Source organism: Rhipicephalus microplus, chromosome X (assembly GCF_043290135.1).
Source record: "Rhipicephalus microplus isolate Deutch F79 chromosome X, USDA_Rmic, whole genome shotgun sequence".
NCBI lineage: Eukaryota > Metazoa > Arthropoda > Arachnida > Ixodida > Ixodidae > Rhipicephalus > Rhipicephalus microplus.
In genome coordinates, this window is record NC_134710.1 from 221,742,842 (window position 1) to 221,764,267 (window position 21,426).

The 21,426-nt window shown below is 44.9% G+C and overlaps 1 protein-coding gene across 3 annotated transcripts in view; it reads right to left on the reverse strand.

Moving 5' to 3' along the window:
- Nucleotides 1-21,426, reverse strand: part of LOC119187532 (ras-specific guanine nucleotide-releasing factor RalGPS1) — a 99,357-nt gene that overhangs the window by 22,095 nt on the left and 55,836 nt on the right. For all 3 annotated transcript variants that reach the window (XM_037435670.2, XM_037435671.2, XM_037435669.2), the window contains exons 9-10: nt 12,634-12,663; nt 10,740-10,874 (exon numbers count right to left, since the gene is read on the reverse strand). In XM_037435670.2, the coding sequence (XP_037291567.1) occupies nt 10,740-10,874; nt 12,634-12,663 (165 nt within the window). The remainder of the gene's footprint in view (nt 1-10,739; nt 10,875-12,633; nt 12,664-21,426) is intronic.

Genomic DNA, 21,426 nt, shown 5'->3' on the forward strand with positions numbered 1-21,426 from the left:
AAAATCATGCTTAGTATAGTATACTTCCTTTTACTCCAACGTTCTTTGTTTTGGTGGACCGCGTTCTGTTAGCGCACTTCAAACCACCTGCATTAGAACAGACTCGTGACGTAACATTCCTAAACCAAACCTTTAGCCGGCACTGCGCAGGCACTTTCCTTTCTCTGGTAACTTTGTCCCCGCATCGAAAACGTATGCAAGCATGCTTCCTGTTATGCTTATTCTCATACACTTTACTGGCTGCTGCTCCTTGCCCTTGCCCTGTATTTCAATGTTTGCAAGGAATTGAATAAATCTAATGATGCACTTCATACTAAGTCATTGCTCTGTAGTGTGTGTCTGTCTATCAGTGTGTCTGTGAGCATGACTGCCCCACGTGTGTCTTTTTTGTGCTGACGCTATTCAGCGAGCTACGGTACTGTTTAAGTTGCTGGTGCGACGCGCTGCCAAAATGCAACACAATCAACTCATGTATACCATTAAATCTGTGTGAGCTGCATTCACTAGTGTGATCCATGTTGAACCAATGCCCATCCCTCTGAAGAGTCTAATGAAAAGCATCTGATGACTCAGTTGGCTTCAAGACACTTATTGGGATGGGTCATGAAAGCAGTCACGAGACCCGTAAGTAGCCCTTCCTATTGAATACAGTTTTATTTTTCCCGTCCTTAAAAACATTTTTTTTATTTTGTTTTTGTTCTTGTCCATCTGTTTCTTTTACACTGGCATACAGTATTCAGACAAGACCTATCAAACAGCGCTGCAGAAAAGCAGGGCAGGTCACGTTACGCGACTTGCTTTGTTACGGTTGGTTTTGCAGTCCTTTACACAAAAAAGCAGCAAGAACACAAGTCGGTTTTTCTTGTTGCTCAGTGCACAGTCGCAGAAGTACACAAATTCAAGCAATTTGAACGTAGGAGTTTGCTCTATGGCGCCTATTGGAAAGTCACGTTGATTTCGTTGCTGCAACCTCTCTTGATCAAGTGGCATACATACACAGTTTGATACGAAGACATCACTTGGATATGGCATTTTCTTTAAATTGTAATTAGAGGAAGTGCTACAAAGCATTAAAGGTCATGCAGCAATTAGCGATAACAAAACTACTCTTGAAAGGCACCCCATGAGAAATTGCTAGTAGTAATGTTATTCTTTGCATGAGCACTTTTGTGTGTTTCCATTTAGTCAGCATTTGATTTTCTGGACTCCATAGAGACTACAAAAGAAAAGTGCAGCAGTTCAAAGAGCAACGCATGCAAAAAATGTACGATTTTATAGGTATTGGAGATGGCCAAAGAAAGAGTAGAAGGTCTCTACCACTCTGCCAAAATATTGGCGAGGTCAGTGAAGGGCCGCAAAAGGCAAATATGTCGGGTGTCGGGCAAACATGTTGGGCATGTCGAAACTGTCATTGTTGTGTACCGTCAAAAGCAATGTCCGAAGCTTTTTCTGTGAATCGAACAAAAAAGCATAAGCAGGATTTTATACTGTCCTCTGACTCATTACAGTAATATTTTATTAAGGGTAGTTTAAATACTTGTGGTTATATATATAATAAGGACCTATGACGTCATATTGAGCTAGTACTAGATGTCTCACTGGTGGTGCAAATGGTGTTCTACATTTACCCCTGTTTCTTGGCTACTAAAATGCTGCTGTACACACTGATGCTGTACAGTGACAGCTTAGACATCCTCAAGCATTAACCTTTCCCTCTAACATAATTTAGTATTTGCCTTTCGTGTCCCTTTAGTGAGCGCAACAATTTTTTGGCAGACCTGCAGAAATCTTCTACTCCCTCTGTGGCCATCTCAAATACTTATAAAATGGTGCTTTTGTTTGCATGCACGGTTTCTTGAACTGCTCAATTTTTCTGATGTTTTTGTACCCCCTAGGAAGTCCAGAAAATCAGATGCTGGCTGGCTGAATGGAAACACACAAATGTGCTCAAACACAGAATAATATTGTTACGGGGTTAGAGACTTCTGTACAAAATGCGTTTACAGAGGAAAACCCACAGGCAAGAGTCACAATGGCTGATTGCCACACTCGCGTGCCTATCAGCTGCTTGAGTTCTTCCTCTTCCTTTACTTCATCTCCGTGACAGGACCCCCAGGCGTTGGGAGCGCCGTCTTGGCGTGAGTCCGGAGAAGCGCGAGAGAAGTAAGGTTTCATGCGCGAAACATGGACAATGTCAACAAGTGACGAACTTGATGTATTAGAGTGCAATGGTGCTATCTCGTTGACGTCACTAACTTGACGTAAGACTAGGTAGGGTCCTGCGTATCGGGACAAAAGTTTTTCAGAGATCCACACGGCGACACGATGACCAGAGGAGCACGCGGTCACCTGGGGTAAACGTTATATTACGATGCCGGTGGTCGTAGCGGGCTTTTTGCATATCCTGTGACCTGGTGAGATGAGACTGGGCGATTTGACGAGCCGTGTGAGCCCGACCAATGGCTTCACAAGCGTACTCAAAGGCAGATGCCTTAAGAGGCAAGGTGGTTTCAAATGGCAATATGTGGTCGCGACCATACAAAAGATAAAAAGGTGAGAATCCCGTGGTGTCGTGTCGAGAGGAATTATATGCGAAAGTCACATAGTCCAACGTGGTGTCCTAGTCTCGATGATCTTCAAAGACCTACATCGAAAGCATCTCTGTGAGCGTGCGGTTGAGGCATTCAGTTAGGCTATTAGTTTGTGGGTGGTAGGCGATAGAGAGCTTAGGCACTGTGGCACACGATCGAAGGAGGTCGTCGACAACTTTGGACAAGAAAGAGCGGCCGCGGTCCGTAAGCAGCTGTCGGGGTGCACCGTGGTGTAAGATGACGTCATGAAGAAGAAAATCCGCGACGTCAGTGGCGCAACTGGTTGGCACGGCCTTTGTTATCGCGTAACGGGTCGCATAATCTGTGGCGACGGCGATTCATTTATTTCCCAGTGTCGTCGTCGGAAAAGGGCCAAGAAGGTCGAGCCCCACGCGATGAAATGGTTCCGAGGGGACTTCAATTGGGTGAAGATACCCAGCTGGCAGCAAAGAAGGTCTTTTCCGGCGCTGGCAGAGGTCGCAAGTGGCGACATATCGATGCACGTTGCGGTACAGTCCTGGCCAGAAGAACCGACGTCGCACGCGGCCGTATGTGCGGGAAACACCGAGGTATCCCGCTGTTGGTGCGTCGTGAAGTTGTTGAAGTATGCCAGGCCATAGATGACGAGTAATGACGAGCAGAAGTTCATGGCCTTCAGTGCTGACAATGTGGCGGTAGAGGATGCCGTCCTGTAGTACGAACATATGGGATTCAGTGTTATGGCTGTCAGACTGAATGGCGTCGATGATAGTGCGCACTGACTCATCCAGGCGCTGTTCAATGCGCATATCGCTGATGTCAGTAAATGCCATTTTGCTGCTCTCCACGTCAGGCGCAACGAGATCAGGAGGATCCACCGGATGACGAGAAAGACAGTCTGCGTCCTTGCGCAAACGGCCAGATTTGTGGCTGATGTTAAACGAAAATTCCTGGAGCCTCAGAGCCCAGCGACTCAGACGTCCAGTCGGATCCTTCAGAGAAGTCAGCCAGCAGAGGGCGTGGTGGTCCGTAACGACAGAGAATATGCGATCATATAAATATGGCTGGAACTTGGCGACGGCCCAAACTAAAGCTAAACACTCTCTCTCGGTGATGGAATAATTCCTCTCAGGGGGAGAAAGCGGGCGACTGGCGTAAGCTATCACGCACTGTCTGCCGTGGTGCCGCTGAGCGAGAACTGCGCCGATACCATGGCCACTGGCGTCAGTGCGAACTTCTGTGGCAGCAGAAGGATTAAAGTGGGCAAGTATGGGGGGGGGGGGGTTAGTTAAGTAACCGATGAGAGCGGTGAACGATTGAGCCTGCTCAGGGCCCCATGAGAATGCGGTATCTTTCTTCAGCAAATCTGTGAGTGGCCTGGCAACGTCGGCAAAGTTTTTCACAAAACGACGAAAGTATGAACGTAAGCCGATGAAGCTCCGGACATCGAATGTAGAACGGGGCACCGCAAAGTTAAGGACGGCACGGATCTTTTCGGGATCTGATTGGACGCCATCGGCGTTTACAGGATAGCCCAGAATGGCAATCTGACGGCGGCCAAATTGAAATTTCTTAGAATTGAGTTGTAGCCCAGCTGTTCTGAAGACTGCGAGAATTGCAGCAAGACGGGTCAAGTGGCTATCAGAAGTAGGTGAAAAGATTATCACATTGTCTATGTAACAAAGACAAGTAGACCACATATAACCACGCAGGAGAAAGTCCATCATTTGTTCGAATGTGGCAGGGGCGTTACATAGTCCAAAGGACATGACCTTAAACTGGTATAAACCATCTGGTGTAACGAAGGCCGTCTTCCCGCGGTCGATTTCATCAACAGAAATCTGCCAGTAGCCGGACCGAATATCAATAAACGAGAAGTATATAGTGCCGTGCAGGCAGTCCAACGCGTCATCGATGCGTGGTAGCGGGTATACATCTTTTCGCGTGATCTTGTTGAGGTGGCGATAGACAATGCAGAAGCGCCAGGTACCGTCCTTTTTCTTCACAAGGACGACAGGGGAGGCCCAAGGACTACTTGATGGTTCTATGACACCATTGTTCAGCATTTTGTCAACTTCCGCTTGGATAACTCTGCACTCAGTGTGGGAGACAGGATAGGGGCGTCGGCGAATAGGACTGGCATCACCAGTGTTTATATGGTGCTGAACGGTGGACGTTTGCCCTAGAGGTCTGTTGTTGAAATCAAAAATGTCGGTGTATGACGCGAGAAGGCGATGGATGCCGTTGGCTTGCACAGGATTGAGGTCGGGTGCAATAATCTTCGAGAAATGATTTGGCAGAGAATAGGTGCTCTTAGCTACAGAACACTGAAGTAAATCCATCTCCGTTGTGAGAGCCGCTATTTCGAATTCGTCAGCATTAGATACGGTGGCCAAGAACATGCCACGAGGAAGCACTTGAAGGCACAAGCTGAAAGTGAGAAGTGGGAGCGAGGTACAGTTGTCAGTGACAGTCACAAGCGTATGGGGAATGGCGATGTTGCGGCTCAAAAGGATGTCGGCGAGAGGAAGGAGGACGTATTGACCATCAGGAACCTGTGGCTGTGCGGTCAAAACGACGTAGGTGGCTGCCTGAGATGACAGTCGCACATCCTGCATAGAGCACAGGCACGGCGGGGCAGTGTGGGGTTCAGCGACTACCTGAGGCAGCTCTAATAAAGGACGCCGGTAGCACAATCGATAAGAGCAGAATGATTTGACAAGAAGTCCAGACCTAGGATAACGTTATAAAGGCAGTGGTCAATCACGGCTAAAATGACAGAAGTAGTGCGATCCTTTATACTTAAGCGGGTAGCGCACAGACCGAGAACTATTGGTGTGCCGCCATCGGCCACATGGAGCATTTGTGCAGCCGCTGGTGTCAGAACTTTCTTTAAACGTGCGCGTAGGCTTGAACTCATCACCGAAATGCTTGTGCCGGTGTCTACAAATGCTTGTACAGGTACACACACCATCTGCTTCAACGTCTATTACACTTCGCATGGTGGGAACGGAGAGAGGATTTGCTGCAGAAGTCCTCAATGCAGCACCACCTCCGGGGGCTGCATTTTTAAGTTCTCCGAGACGATGCGGCCGGAAGCCACAGAGACGAGAAGCGGCGTGGCTGCGGCAAACGGGACGTTTGGCAACATATTTGCGGAAAACGACACTGGTGCCCATGTGGTGAAGGCGAGCGGCTGTACCAAGTGTTCCGAGAATGGCCACCGGCAATGGAATCTTGGGCAGGTGAAAACGTGCAGGCGGCACCATTGAAACGGGTCACATTGGTCGTTGCACGAGGTGCCGAGGACCATGTGTTGCAGCAGTAACGAGTAATATTTCTGACGTGGTGGCAGTTGAAACATATAGGGCCGTCATCTGCAGTTCACCACTCAGCAGGGTTGAGAGTACGCGGAGAAAACCATCGGTCGGAAGAGGGCATCTCGATAGGGCGTTCGCTGACTCTGGACGCGGTGACATGGCACAAGGAATGCACTCCGATGTTTTCAAGCTCCTGGCGCACGATGGCTTGAACAAGAGGAACAGTAACAGGAGTGGTATTGGCACTGTGTGAATAGAACGCCGAGGGTGCCATTGCTTCGAGTTCGCGACGAACAATGTGTGTCAGGTTTCCTGGCGGCGATGGACGTTGTGTTGCGGAATGATCCTCGCAAGTCGATGTTGCAGCAGTGTTTGGAAATCGGGTGAATGTTGGCATAATGCGGTGACTTTTCACTTGCTCAAACTGACGACATTCTTTGATGATCGCGTCTACGGTGGAACAGCCCTTGCACATCAGCAGATTGAACCCGTCATCGTCAATCCCTTTCAGGACATGCCCGACCTTGTCACTCTCTGTCATGTCGCTTTCGGCTTTTCGGCAGAGGGCCAGCACGTCTTGAATGTATGTGAGGTAGGATTCCGTGGGAGATTGGGCACGGCAGGCCAATTCCTTTTTGGTGGCGATCTCGCGACTCGCGGTTTTGCCAAACACCTCTCGCATCTTTTCTTTGCATTGGGCCCAGCTTGTGAGTTCGTCTTCCTTGTTTTCATACCACACCTTAGCCGTGCCTCTCAAGTAAAACAGTACATTAGCCAATTGAAGTGTGGAATCCCATCTGTTCGGCACACTCACTTGTTCGAACATAGATAACCAATCGTCAACGTCGACGCCATCGGTCCCGCAGAATGTATCGGGATCCTTAAGTGGCGCGAAAACGTATGGTTGCGACGCCGTGTTCGTGGGAGACGCTGACGTTGACGCGGACGGCTCAGCATTGGCCATGGCTGGAAAACCGATGCGACGTCCGCTGTGGAGCTCCGTTGCCTGATACCCAGCACCTTTCACCAATATGTTACGGGGTTAGAGACTTTTGTACAAAATGTGTTTACAGAGGAAAACCCACAGGCAAGAGTCACAATGGCTGATTGGCACCCTCGCGTGCCTATCAGCTGCTTGAGTTCTTCCTCTTCCTTTACTTCATCTCTGTGGCAATATAACTACTGCCAATTTCAAGAAACTTAGCATGCATGCACACACATAAAGGAAATCGACAAGGGCATGCAGTTGCTTTCCTTTGTGTGCATCAGTATTTTGGTACTTGGGTGCCTGTTGCATTAAAACCGTATTTACTCGCGTAATCAGCACACTCGCATAATAAATGCACCTGTAACTTCAGTCATCAAAATTTGGATTTTTTTTCTCCTAGCATAATAAACACACCGCCTACATTCACCTGCAGCACTCCCGCAAAACAAACTCCCTTCGTTCACTTCCTCCCCCGAACTTCCCCCTTATCTGTGCGCGACGCATCCCCTTCTTTTTGAATTATTTGTGCACCAAAGCGGGATTCATGAATGGTGCCAGTGTAGACACTGCAGCTCACAAGCACACAGCAAGCAAAGGTCACGTAACTGCCCACACTATCTAGCGATTCTTTCCTGCAAATACGAAACTTTGAGTGCCAACTCTGTCGATCTTTCGAGGTAAGCGAGTCTCAATAAAATTAACTGGGTGCGTTCATTTGCACGTTTGTGCCATTCATGCCAACTTGCAGGTTTGAGAGTTTTGCAGATTGTATTCAAATGAATTTTATAGCTTGCCTCCAAATGCCACCTGGCTTACCTGAATTAATGAAAACATTGTGTGCGTGACATTAATTTTTACAAGCAACGAAAGTGACAAAACTTATGTGCTCTTGCAGTGTCTGCTTGTCTGTTATGGATCCTGTGTGTTTGGCTGGCGCCCCCTTCTTTGAGCATGCGGTTTTCTTTTACATGTGGGTGGGTGTGCAATGGGTGGCAAGTGATGTTGCCTTGTGGGCCACACAGCGATTCGCCATATATTCACCATAATAGGGTAAGCATTCTAGCCGATCGCTACAGACACAAACTTGGACGGCGTAGACAAGTAGTGCCATCTAGCAGCATCATGCGCAACTAGGCAAGCAAACACGAAAAATCTGTTCTGCTCAGTCAAAGAGGAACGGCGATGCTTGTTGACATCCAAATGCGTTCGAATTGTAGCTGTCATTGTTTGACAGCTCCGAGGAGCTTGTGCATGAGGCACGGTCAGGCACAGATATGGTGTGGCGTTGTTGACATGGTAACCTGTCTGCTGCTATTCGTGGCTTTCGCAGTTTTCATACTCTGCACAGGCAGGACTTGCATGTCTTGCTAGATTTCCAGTTCAGGCAAAGTAGTACGTCATACGTAAACAGTGCACTAAGTTGGGTTTCTGTTTCAATATTGCGGTTTCTTCATTATTAAAAATTAATTTCAAATTTGTTGAGCATTTCAGCTATTGGGCGCGTGAGCATAGTGTGTCTGGAACATGAAAGCACTATTACCCTTACATGGTCGAAAAATTGCCGAAGTATGCCTTTAGGGCCAAACCCACTGCCCATGATTTTCGAGCGACAGCCACTGGATTAGGTAACTGTTGCGAAGGGCCATCCGGCGCCATTGCGTCGCAGGCATGTCACGGGTTTCTGGAAAACCAGCAACCAAATAAGGGACACATCTCGAGCTTGAAATTTTATGTCACCACTCCTTTAAGCTTAAAGAGGCCATGACACCCCAATTTTCGCTTGTAATTTGTGCTATGAAGGTTAATCTTTCTGTGTTCACAAACAAGCTGGTGAAACTTCAGCACAGTTGGTCGAGAAATCAATTTATAACGAGCATTTTTACAAACACGTGGGCGAAGCGAGAGTCTAGCAGTGGTGCACTCGGGAGCCGTGATGTAACAAGATGCTAAACAGGTGGTTGTGTATTTTCCCTGTATTAACCCTACCGCCACCTTGCAGGCTACTGGAGAACCCATTAGAAATAACAAGACACTTGGTTTGCAAGCGTCTGAATTTCAGTCAACGATGTTGTCTCATGGTCAGCTGTGCATGCAATGCACTAGAGTTGCAGACTGATTTTTTAATAGCTGACAGGAACCACAAAATAGCCAAAAAATTTAACAGCCCCAAAAAATGCTTAAGACATGATAATGAAGTTTATTTGGAATAGAGCAGCCAAAAAAATACCCAAGAACGCCTTGCATCCTGCTGTGCTTGGGGACGAGCAGATTTGGTTGTACTTGGATTGTGCTAACACTGCCAGCAGTTGGCAATTACTGCCGCCGACCATTGCGGGCCGCACAGTTGGTGGCTCCATGGTATCAAGCAAACAACTTTTGATGCCAGTCACAAAAAGATGCATACAATGTCTCGTTTGTCTGGTGGGATTTAACGATGTGGTCTGAGATTTTTTAACCTGCACTGACATAGCAAGCACACAAGCCTTCAACATTTCACCTGCACTGAAACACTACTGGTGCGGCCCACGTGCTTCAGGTCAGTAGGCAAGCACAGTAACTACTGAGTGCTAACATGCGACACACACATCGGCTCAACAACTCTTGACACAGTACCAACAGGACCACGTGCGAAATGGCGACAAAAAAGAGAAAAGGAAAAAAAGAGGAAAAGAAAAAGGCCTCCTGGCATACTAGTGATGATGGTAAAGCTGACTGACAAAGAAAAGTTGCGCTCCCTAGACAGTCTTGATTGATATGTGGGGTTTAACGTCCCAAAACCACCATATGATTATGAGAGACGTTGTAGTGGAGGGCTCCGGAAATTTCGACCACCTGGGGTTCTTTAACATGCGCCCAAATCTGAGCACACAGGCCTACAGCATTTCCGCCTCCATCGGAAATTCAGCCGCCGCAGCCGGGATCCCTAGACAGTCTTGCTAGCCAAGAAAGATTGGACACGGCCTCTGAAGCTGGAAGGTTGTGCACGCTTCCAATCTTGGAAGCCCCACAACTAGTCACTAGAAGCCAAACTCAACCCCACCAACGCAAAATCCCACATGGCAGCTTTTAAAATTGAGAGGCATGGCTTAAAACGAGTGATTCAGAAAGGAAAATATAACTTTAGGGTATCAGCTCGCCCGAAAAATTAGTCGTACACGCATTAGTGCTATGGGAACCTTGACGGTGAACTTATGCAGTCCGAAATATCCAACAAGTGCAACCTTTTGGAGGGTGAAAAATCCATTGGCGGCTATATTAGAACTGTCCTCAGTTCGCATTGAAAATTGAACCATCTGCAACAGCTAAAACTTTCGTAGATGATGATGGCTCCACTCCGTAAAGCACATGACATCCCACACAACCTAGAAAAATGGCGGTCGCCGGCGGTGAGCGGGAGAACATTTCATTATGCAATGAAATATTTTTGTAATATTCATTTTTCATACATGTACAAGCACTATAGACCTTCTATATTTCCCTGAAAACCACAATTGGGTAAGTGACAATGTTGTGGGCCCTTTAAGACTGTGACAAAGCAATTGTCGGCTTTCCGTGCTTAAGATGCAGAGTCAGAAGCATGAATACAATACATTCTCATTAAACGGAACCTGAAGGGACTGGGAAAATGTGTTCCATTTAACAGGAGTTCTACCCTCTGAAAAGTAAAGTGAATTCAAGCATTCAAGTATGAAACCAATCATATCAGAAGCAGTTGTTCTATTTACTAAGCAGCAGTTCCATTAACAGATTTCCAAATACTGAAAGTTTCGTTCACTGAAAGTCCACAGTAGTTCTAAATATAAAAGTGTCACACAGTGCTTTTGCAGAGTGCCACAAACTTGGTCACCCAATAGTACTAACCCATAAAGTGGCGCAGGAGGCTCCCAGAGCTCCAGGGCTGCTGGCCGCCACAGGACAGTGCCGGCACCTTCAGCCACACTGTCATCCAGCAGCAGCCGGCCTTTCTGTTCAGGAGCAGCAGCCTCTCCCCATCCACTGCACCATTAAATTCACATGTGTAAGGAGGAAGAAGAGCAATATGTCGTAGTGGGCCACGACCTTAGCACGAAGAGCCTAGCGTGAGCTGTTGTGATCCACGCTGTCATTCGTGTGCCGGTTGTTGCTGCCCGCTCACAGCGTCCGTAAGCCTCTTGCTTAAGTGCTGTATTTGTACCAATAAATCTCTTTTCAGAGTGGTAGAGGTGCTAGGTATTCATTTTGGAACTTTACAACAGGAGACTGCCCACTCCCCCAGAAATGGCCAAAGATGACACCCAGCCAGAAGGAAGAACCCAGAATCAGCCTCGGATGGTCATCGTGCCCACCCCGTTACGTATGCGCGACCCCTCTTTCGTCAATGACACATATGAACAAGAAGTCAAATATTGCCTGTCGACCTTTGAAAAGGTGGGCACGAGCAACAAGTGGCACGATCCTTCGAAGCTTCAATATGTTACTTTCTACCTGAAAGAGGTCACGAGCCCCTCATTCAACAACCACCAGTCCGAGTTCAGCACCTGGAGTGCTTTCAAGCAAAGAATTCTCGATGTCTTTGGCTGCCCCGAGCTATGCAAGCTCCAGGCTGCACAGCACCTACGGGGTCATTGCAGCTACAGGAAGAAGGCTTTGCGAGCTACATTGAAGGCGTGCCCAACTTGTGCAAGCGCATTAACCCTTAGATGGCCGAAGCAGACAAGATTCGACACATCTAGAAGGACCTAGACGATGACTTCCAGATGCTGCTGACCAAGGGCCCACGGACCGTGTCTAAACTAGCCACTCTGTGCCAGAGCTTCAAGGTGCTGCGAAAACAACAGGTCTTCACATGTCGGCCAGTAGCTACAGATGAAACTCTCGCTACGTAGACCCTCAATAGTGAGCAAAAAACAACGCTAATGTCAGAAATTAGGCGATTTGTTCACCAGAAAGTGGCTCGACAGGTTTCATGTCTGCCGTACTTACGGACAGCGGACGCCACTACCAAGCATCTTGCACCCGCCAGTCGATAGGTGATACAGGAGCATGTCTCTGAGACCCCGCTGTCCGCCTCTCAGGCTACACCTGTCACCGCGCCCCTAACTTACGCGGACGTTGCTGCAAGCCCACCGTGACTGCTACCTTTGTCGACGTCTCAACCAGTGCGAGTGCCAACGACGCCCAGTACACAGCAGTGGTACAGAAACCCCTGGCACACAGCTGACAAACGCCCAATCTGCTACGCGTGCAGGTATCCGGGCCATGTCGCACGCTTCTGTCGTCGGCGCTTCGCAGTGACCTCGGCTGCACCGATACACCCTGACTGCTCTTACCAGGCTCCATACAATGCGCTGTACTTGTACCAATAAATTACTTTTCACATGTACCATTTAAAATGTTCAAAGTTAACTCCAACCAAAAACTTGCAGTTTAGCTGCGCAGTATAGCGTAGCTTCTAAACAAGTCTAGGTGATGCAAGTGTAGTTCTCTTCTAATCAGTTCTCCCCTCACCTACTCAGCTCCCTCACCATGTGGAGAAGAGAAGGGCGATACGAGAGAATTGAGCCAAGGATTCAGTCAGTTGAGAGTTGGGATTCATGCTTTCCAGTTGTCGTTCTTCATCTTGCATGCGTACAGGTGTCCCAACAAAGTACAAAAATAATTTGTGCAATCGAAATGCTAAATTCAGTGAGCCAAAAGGTGCCTTGGTTTTGTTATTGGCATCTAAGAAGTGCTAAATTTATGTAACAGTGCTGATACAATTTATTAAGCCACTTACTTGCTAGTTGATGGGCCGCACAGCAACACACTGGGAGGAAACAAAAGACAATCATTGCACACCTTTTAATAACCACTAGAAACAGTACTATAGGCGGCACATTTTGATAAACTGCTATGCAAAAGTAAACATGACACCAAGTTACTAGGTTCAATGAACAGAATAACTGAAAAAAAAAGGTAAATTTAAAAAATATAAAATACCACCTCGGTGGTTGTGGATGTGCCTTTTCTACAGGCAACACAAGCAATGAGAAACTGCTATAATGTTCTAACGGAGCTTTTACTGTTGTTGTGCTGCCTGGAGTGACTGTGGTCATAAAACAACAAGAGACTTTCCACTCGTGCATCATTATTCAACGAGCATTGTCAGCTGCTCTAAAAAGCTTGCAAAATGGGTGTGTGGCTTGCCCAAATAAGCGAGTGGAGGATATTTGTTAACACATACAGATTTGGCTTGTGTATGATGTCAGTTTGAAGAGCGAATCTCAAGCAGTGCACACCGACAAATGCACCAAGTTGAGCAGAGAGGTATAAGTTGCATGGTGACGATTCAACAGCTCATAATAATGATGTAAGCTTAGAAAACAAAAGAAAGACAATGCCTGTTATTTTTCCTTTTCTGTACATCCGTTACAGTGGGTGCTGCTGAATTGAGGACAAAAGTTTTGCATCCTGTGAACAAGTGCCAATATCACAGCCATATCAATGAGATTCTCACTTTCATGTCAGAGTTTAATAGTAAACACATTGGAAAGAGACCTGTCTGAGGATGGACAGGAAAATAAAAGAAAATTGCTAGCTTCGAAGCCGGCCAGACAGTCATTCTCTGAAAAGGAGACCGAATGGGTCTGCAAGGTCGGGAGAGTTTGTAATAGTTATACCTAAAGACTAAACATGGCTAGAGAGTATGTTTATTCATATAATAATTTAATGGTTTACATTTACACATGTGCTTCATTATGAAACATAACAAAATAACTGGTGTAAGAAACTTAATATTCCCCTTGAAAGCAACATGTATTTGGAACTTATTTAGTATTCTTGCTGCCTGTTATCAATAATTGTTTTATTGTACTAATGACTTTTTTAAACTTTTAGATAATACTTAGTTACAGTTATATAACCGTACTTCTCCCCTTACCCAATGCCTTTTTGAAGGCTGGTAAGGTACCTGTAAATAAATAAACAAACAAATAAACAAACAAATAAACAAGTGTCTCGTCAATAAAAATGAAGAAAACTTGTCAACAATACGCAAAAACACAATTTTATGTCAACACTATTACTTTAAGCAGTGTTTGGCACTCGTTTGCCGTGTAAGCTCTAAAGTCCCATCATGATGAATAGTATTTTTTTGGCGCAAGGGGTAAAAATGGCCAAAGAGCAACATGACATTTGGTGACAAATTGCAACATGTTGTTCTTCAAAGGCAAAATGAGTTACATGTGGTAGATAAGACATGGCTGTATATTGGCCTAAAACAAATTCTGTACTAAATGGTGCAAAATGAGTGACTATAAAAATAATGTGAGCAATGGGTGCAATAGCCACAGAAGTTAGTAATGAAAGATCATAAAATGATTTGATGACAGTAATGCAAGTGCCTCAGGAGGACCCTCGAATAAATAACAATATCTGGGGTTTTAAACGCCAACACAATATCGTTATGCGTCACGCCACAGTTGAACGCTCCCGAAAGGCCAATAATTTGATGTTCTTCGAGACGCACTGACATCGCACAACACGTGGGCCCCTAGCATATTGCTTCCATAAAAATTCAAATGCCATGGCCAGGGCCAAACCTGTGACTTTCAGGCGAGCAGCCCGACAGTAAAGGACCCGAGCACAAGGGCTGCTAAGAATATGTTCTGTAGAACTGATGGCATTGCAGCTCCAGATAGGATGGCCAAATGATTTCTATTGTATAAGTTACTACCTAAAGCTTTGTTGCTGTGTTAACATTAAAAATTGGACCACCACTCGAAGAAAACGCTGACTGCTGAGGCATACTGCAATGGTATAGAGAAAGGTAAGAGAAGGGTAGTACTGCTTTTCTTGCTGGTGCCACTTCTTGACACTGAACAAGAATATGAAGGAACGCAAGCCTTCATATTCATATTCACTTCATATTTTACGGTCACTTTCAGTAAGCAGTTAAAAGTGAGCACTGCTACAAAGTGTCGCTTAGTCATTTCTTGTTCTCTCAGATATCTAGTTCTATAATCTTGGTTTTATTACGTGCATAAAACATAATTTCCATGGTATGAATGACATACAGGGTGTGTCTGGGAAATTCATGCAGTTTGCAGTGTAAAAGAAAATCTTTCAAGGTATTGTTAGAAACGTTTATATAGTATAAACAAGGGGCATAGCAAGGGTGTGGCACACCGTGCCCTTCGCGAAATTTTTTTTTCGCCATTACATAGAGACCAAATTTTAACCATTTGAAGTGGGTACCCCTTCCGAAATCAAGGAGATGCCCTCCCACGCAACCCGGAAAAAATTTCTGGCTATGCCCCTTGTATAAACTGCTTATACATTCAACCCCTTCATAAGATATGTGTACCACGGAGCATCAAACCTTTTATATGAAGTGTCTCTCATAAGCAGGGTACAATGTTTGCATTTTTTCATCAACTACTATTTCCAAGTAGGCACGTGCCTTTTATACCCATTTGTATATTACATCAGTGTCTCTTATAAAGGGGTTCAACTTAACGTAAGTCGCCAGAGTTATGAGTATTCACACCACAATCAGTACTGCATTGTAACCAAGACCTTATTCACAGACTGCACATGTGCATACCGGGTGATTCCACGAGAGATCGACACGGGTCCAAAAGTTGATATTTTAGATTTCATTGAGTATTTTATATTTCGTGCACCTCTCACCAGGTAGCCCAAAAGTCAACTTTGTTTTATGATTAAGGGCATAACTTACGAGAACAAAAATATCAAACTTCACCAACACGGAGGCACCAATTTCGTCACCTGTCATTTTCGAAAATTGCGGATGCTAAAAAAAGACAAATATTTTTGTTTCAAGGAAGATATTTTTTACGTGAAATGCATATCTAATGAAGAATGAATTCGTACGGTTTCAAGTTTGTAGACCTTAAAAAAATAGCTTTTCAAAATGTCTAATCTTGCGACAATTTAAAATAAGTTACGTATTCTTCATTTTTTTTCTCCGAAAGAAATGCAAGCAGCGTTTTCAAACTTCACACGTTTTAAGAATATAGTGTGTTCATTAGGTACATAAATTATTGCTATCGTAGGGCAAATATAAATTTTTATATATTGCCTTAAAGTTCTCATATTGGCAAAAGTGTACTCCACTGAAATTTGAATATTAAAGAAACCCCATCTTCGATTTTTCTTAAAACTTCGTAAATAGACAACCGAAGGCCATCATACAGTAATATAGAAAAACATGTTGCATTATTTTGTTTTTAGCGACAATATTCGTGGTACAAATCAAAGCTTTTCGAGAATGCGCTGATAAGTTGAGAAATCTAGAAATCGGAACGGAAAAGCGGCAATGAGTTTCAAACGCAAGTAAACGTGACCGCATTTGGTAAAGAAAGGCTGTTTTAGCACTGTGACAAATACGTACCCATGAAGGCGCATTTATGCTGCTGATAACACAGATCTAATGCAGGAAATCTTCGACACTGTAACTCATTTGCAAAACATCTGTCTATATTTGCAGACAAACTCAAACATGAAAATGTTCCAACGCAAGTGTTGGGTCTCGCTAGAAAAAGCATATGCGCTTGAAGTACCCTCACTGGTATTTTGGTAGTGACTGCGTGAAACAAGAGATGCGCTCAAAATGGCTGCATCTTTTGCAGATCACATTAAGCAGTACGTGACGCTAACAAAACACGACCACGATCAATGCCCTCAGATGTGCTTAGCCAAACATGCCAAGAATGTATGCCTGCAACACGTGGCAACAATTTCCACTGGCTCTTCTTAAACTGACGGAATGTTTCTAGCTCGTCTGCATTTGCACACAGCAGCTTGACATTCTTGAGCTTTGCACTCATTTGCGCCACCATTTGGGATGCTGACATAATCACAGCTGAGCTTGCCGCTCTGAGGTTGTAGAGCGTAGCCTGATACTTTAGTAGGCCACCAACGCCGTCACAAGAGTTCTTGCCATGTCCTGTGGCCGAAAACATCCACTTTGTTGATACATGATTTTTCTGACATAACTCGAACAACTGGTACTTGTTTTTGAAGTGACAGCATGCACCATCAGAAACATAAGTAACATGCGTGTCAAGCTTAAGTTGTTCCTTCATATAACTGTGGATTATTTGTAGAGCAAAAAAGGCATGTGCAGCATCATGGCATATGTCATCACTGATGACGGCAAAACTTTGAATTGATTGCTTCCTTGTGACGACACACGTGAATATAGACACCTGTTTTTTGTGCCAGTGATACGACTATACCTCATTCGGTAAAATGGCTGTCCAATTTTCGGCGAAATCAAAGTGAAAAATGCAAGATTCTTTTTTTTTGATTCTCTTTCGCCTGGCGTATTGCTGATTCTTGAATGTATCTTATGTAATCATGGGTAATCGACTTCACGAACCATAGACTTAGCTCTCGCAGAAAAGCACTTGCCTGGGCTGTTTTTTTGTACTAGATCGCCATTTTGCCATACTGCATAGGCTACCTCAATATCTTCAGGGATTCCTAAACATGTGGCTGTCAGAGCGTCCTCCTTAGCCCAAGAGTCACAATGGCCTAAAAAGCAATCACTGGTAGGGGAGCTGCAAAGACAGTTCTTTCAAGAAATCCGCCGTGTAGGCAGCATCGGTGACGTCTTGTAGGGTAGAAACACACTCCGTGGCATTAGCACAGAATATACAAAGGCACACTTCTTGGTGTGGTGCAAGAAGAACCCACTTCGGCCTCAGTGAATAAAACTTTGAGAGCCCAATAGACGTGTTCGGATTAGCTTCTCTAAAGAGACTGTAAGCCTCTCGCACCGAAAGGGTCATAAACCTTTTCGAAACAAGCTCCTTTTTTCCGTCAATGATAACAGATACTACATCTTTTTTGTTGGGACTCTGTCGAGAGCAGCTATACTCATCTTTGGAGTAGTAAGCCATAACTGACTGGACGTCCATTGGGTTCAGCCATGTCCTTTTCACGGCATTTGGTGCTAACCATATCCTGTGTTTTGCGCGCCAGCGTCGGGCTCTGTATATCATGTAAGCTGACAAGTTTGGTATAGGCACTTGGAGTTTTCGGCGCTCTATTTCGCTCGGCAACAGTGCCAACAAACGCATGCACTCTTCATATGAAGAACACGCTTCATAGGCTTGCTTGAAGTTCTTGAACCACTGGGCACACACACTGCATTTTAGATCTGATGGTTGAAAGTGGTGGTTACACACGTTACGGTGGCATTTCAGGGTTACTGTAAAATTGCTGCTAAGTTGTCTTGGCTCTGCATGAACTTTGCTATTTTGTGCATGCAGCTTCTCCAGTTGCATATGTGACAATGCTTCAGGCGTGTTTACGCACAGCTCTTGACTACTGCCTTTTTCTTCTTCCGGCAAAAACTCATAAGCTGTTTCAGCTGAGAAGCCATTACACGAAGACAGCATATCTCTGAGGCGTCTGAAGCAGTTCTGGCAGACGTGGTCGCTGTTATGTGCATGGCGGGCAGCTTGCGGCAAAAGCTTCTGGAGGGCAAACAGGCCGATGTCTTCGACCTTGCGGAAGTTTCCTTGATAAGGTATTTTCTTTTTATGCAACATGAGGTAATCTGAACAAAAAACTCTATGCAAGCTGAAGCGGTCAGCCATCGCCACGCTCCTTGAGGCTCAAATTACTGGCAATGCAACTATGCGTGAAACCAGCAGCATGAAAGTGATCTATCTGTCGTCTGTTTCTATGTCTCTCACCTTTAATGAGAGCAGACGTAAAACAGCGTGCGCAAGTATCCGCAGTGCGAAAGCAAAACTGAAGTATAGTACGTTAAAATGAATTTCACAATGTTTTTGTCGATAAAATTACGGGAGGCATAATCTTTGTCCCTACTTTGAACCATATGATCTAAAGCATTGCCTCCGAGATGCGGCGCAAAGCTATTCATCTGTAGAGCAGACGACGGATGACAACTTGCCCTAAAGCATGTTCTTCAGTCTAATGCGGCAGTCTTCGTGCCCCAAATGATAAAAATTTGTTATAAATCGTTTGTGAACTCATTCAACATTCAATTCTCTTACCCAACGTGTTGCAAACACATGGCCGTCACAGCAGCTCCATGTGTGTGTCAGTAATGAAGAGGCACCACATATTAGAAGTCTCAGTGCTTACGTATAAGAGTGAATTCAGATACTGTAGAATATCGTGTTCAAAATAGTTACTCCTATTTGCTAAAACAGCCTTTCTTCACCAAATGTGGTCACGTTTACTCGTGTTTGAAGCTCATTGCCGCTTTTCCCTTCCGATTTCTAGATTTCTCAACTTATCAGCGCATTCCTGAAAAGCTCTGATTTGTACCACGAATATTGTCGCTAAAAACAAAATAATGCAACAAGTTTTTCTATATTACTGTATGATGGCCTTCGGTTGCTTATTTACGAGATTTTAAGAAAGATCGAAGATGACGTTTTTTTAATATTCAAATTTCAGTGGAGTACACTTTCGCCAATATGAGAACTTTGAGGCAATATATAAAAATTTACATTTTCCCTATGGCAGCAATAATTTATGTACCTAATGAACACACTATATTCTTAAAACGTGTGAAGTTTGAAAACGCTGCTTGCATTTCTTTCGGAAAAAAAAAATGGGGAATACGTAACTTATTTCAAACTGTCGCAAAATTAGCCATTTTTAAAAGCTGTTTTCTTAAAGTCTACAAACTTGAAACCATATGAATTCATTCTTCATTAGACATGCATTTCAGGTAAAAAATATCTTCCTTCAAACAAAAATATTTGTTTTTTTTTAGCATCCACAATTTTCGAAAATGACAGGTGACGAAATTGGTGCCCCCGTGTTGGTGAAGTTTGATATTTTTGTTCTCGTAAGTTATGCCGTTAATCATAAAACAAAGTTGACTTTCGGGCTACATGGTGAGAGGTGCACGAAATATAAAATACTCAATGAAATCTAAAATATCAACTTTTGGACCCGTGTCGATCTCTCGTGGAATCACCCTACCGTATTTACTCGCTTAATCCTCGCACTCACATAATTCTCGCACCACCCACAACGCCCAACAAAAATAAGACTTCTTTTTTTCCTCGAGTGATTATCGCACCCCCAAGAACTGCCGCAATAATGACATCTGCTCGATCCAGCCACTGATGATAATAGCACGCGTCATCTGGCGCCCTCTCTTAAGCATCAATTGTACTATTACTGCACAGAGATTCAATCCAATCCATGCCAAGCCAAAGTGGCAAGTGCGTGTTGCGGCGTGTTTTGTATGATGTGTTGGTAATCTTGTCACGTTATGGGGCAATACTGAAGCTACACCGCTGCTTTCAAGTTGAAAGTGATAGATCATGCACGCACTAAACAACAACAGGGCCGCCGTTAGGCCCTTGGGAGTCTACGAGTTTTGTGCTCGCTACTAGTGACAGCAGCTGAAAGCCACCAAGATGCGCTGGGCCTGCCGTGTGCCTAAAACTGGGATTGATCGTAAACTTTATTTCTTCAGAAGGAAACTGCGGACGATTCTATTAAATAGCCATCAGCCCAATACTGACGTCCTACGCTTACCTTTTGAGGGCTCCTGTTGCACGACGAATGCTACCGCTACGGCCGCAACACCCACAAGCTTTGTGTACAGTATTCCAATTCTCGACTATTTGCTTGCACTTTTAGTGTCTCAAATAAATCTTGCCTTGTGTTGAACCAGTGCTCTTAATGTTGAGGTAAGTTTTAATTAGTGCTTCTCAAAGCTTGCTGTTAGTTGCTGGTGTGAAAATCCCGATTTGCGGCCACTTCGTTTTCTTTTTTGCACTGTACGTTTTCGTGGAAAGTTTTCCCCGCCTAATTTTCACACCCCCCAACTTTGCATCGGTTTTCCGCCAAAAAAAGGTGCGAGGATTATGCGAGTAAATGCGGTATTACATATTGACCAAACAGCCTCACATATCCAATGACTAAGGCATGCGAGTGGGGTTTTCGAAAACATTTACATTTCTGAATGTTCAAAGGTCGACGTTCAAGCACCTGATTACATGCACAGCGCCGAAACTATGTCAAATGACAACCAAAATTCCGTGCACTGTATGGCAGATTTCAAGGTCATGTGCACAATGTCCAAAACACTGCAATTGAACCGAACCACCATTTAAGTGTTACACATGCCAGCCACACCCTTGCTTTCATTCATGATGTGATTCCTCTGTTTTCCAAGTACTGCCACCACAAAGGTTTTCGATGATAGCACACGAAACCAACTCTGATCGTTTACGGAAACAACCAACAAGGCTGCTAGCGTTCACTAGGCCTAGCCTGCGAGTCTGCATGCTGCCGTGGGAAGCTCACCCATGAAAACATAGAGACTGGACATCTAGAATATCACACGCAAACCCTGAAAAAAGGCCACAGTATGTGTGAAACATGGCAAACGTGTGCAGAAAGCCTGCCAAGCTTGTAAGTGCTCGTACTGGCAGCAAAGGCAAAAGCTTCAGTCATACAGCCATAAAGGTTTCAAATTTGTGGAGAAGGATGCAAGCACAATATCCGATGCACTCTGTGAAGATGCAACTACCGTATTTACTCGCGTAATTAACGCACTTTT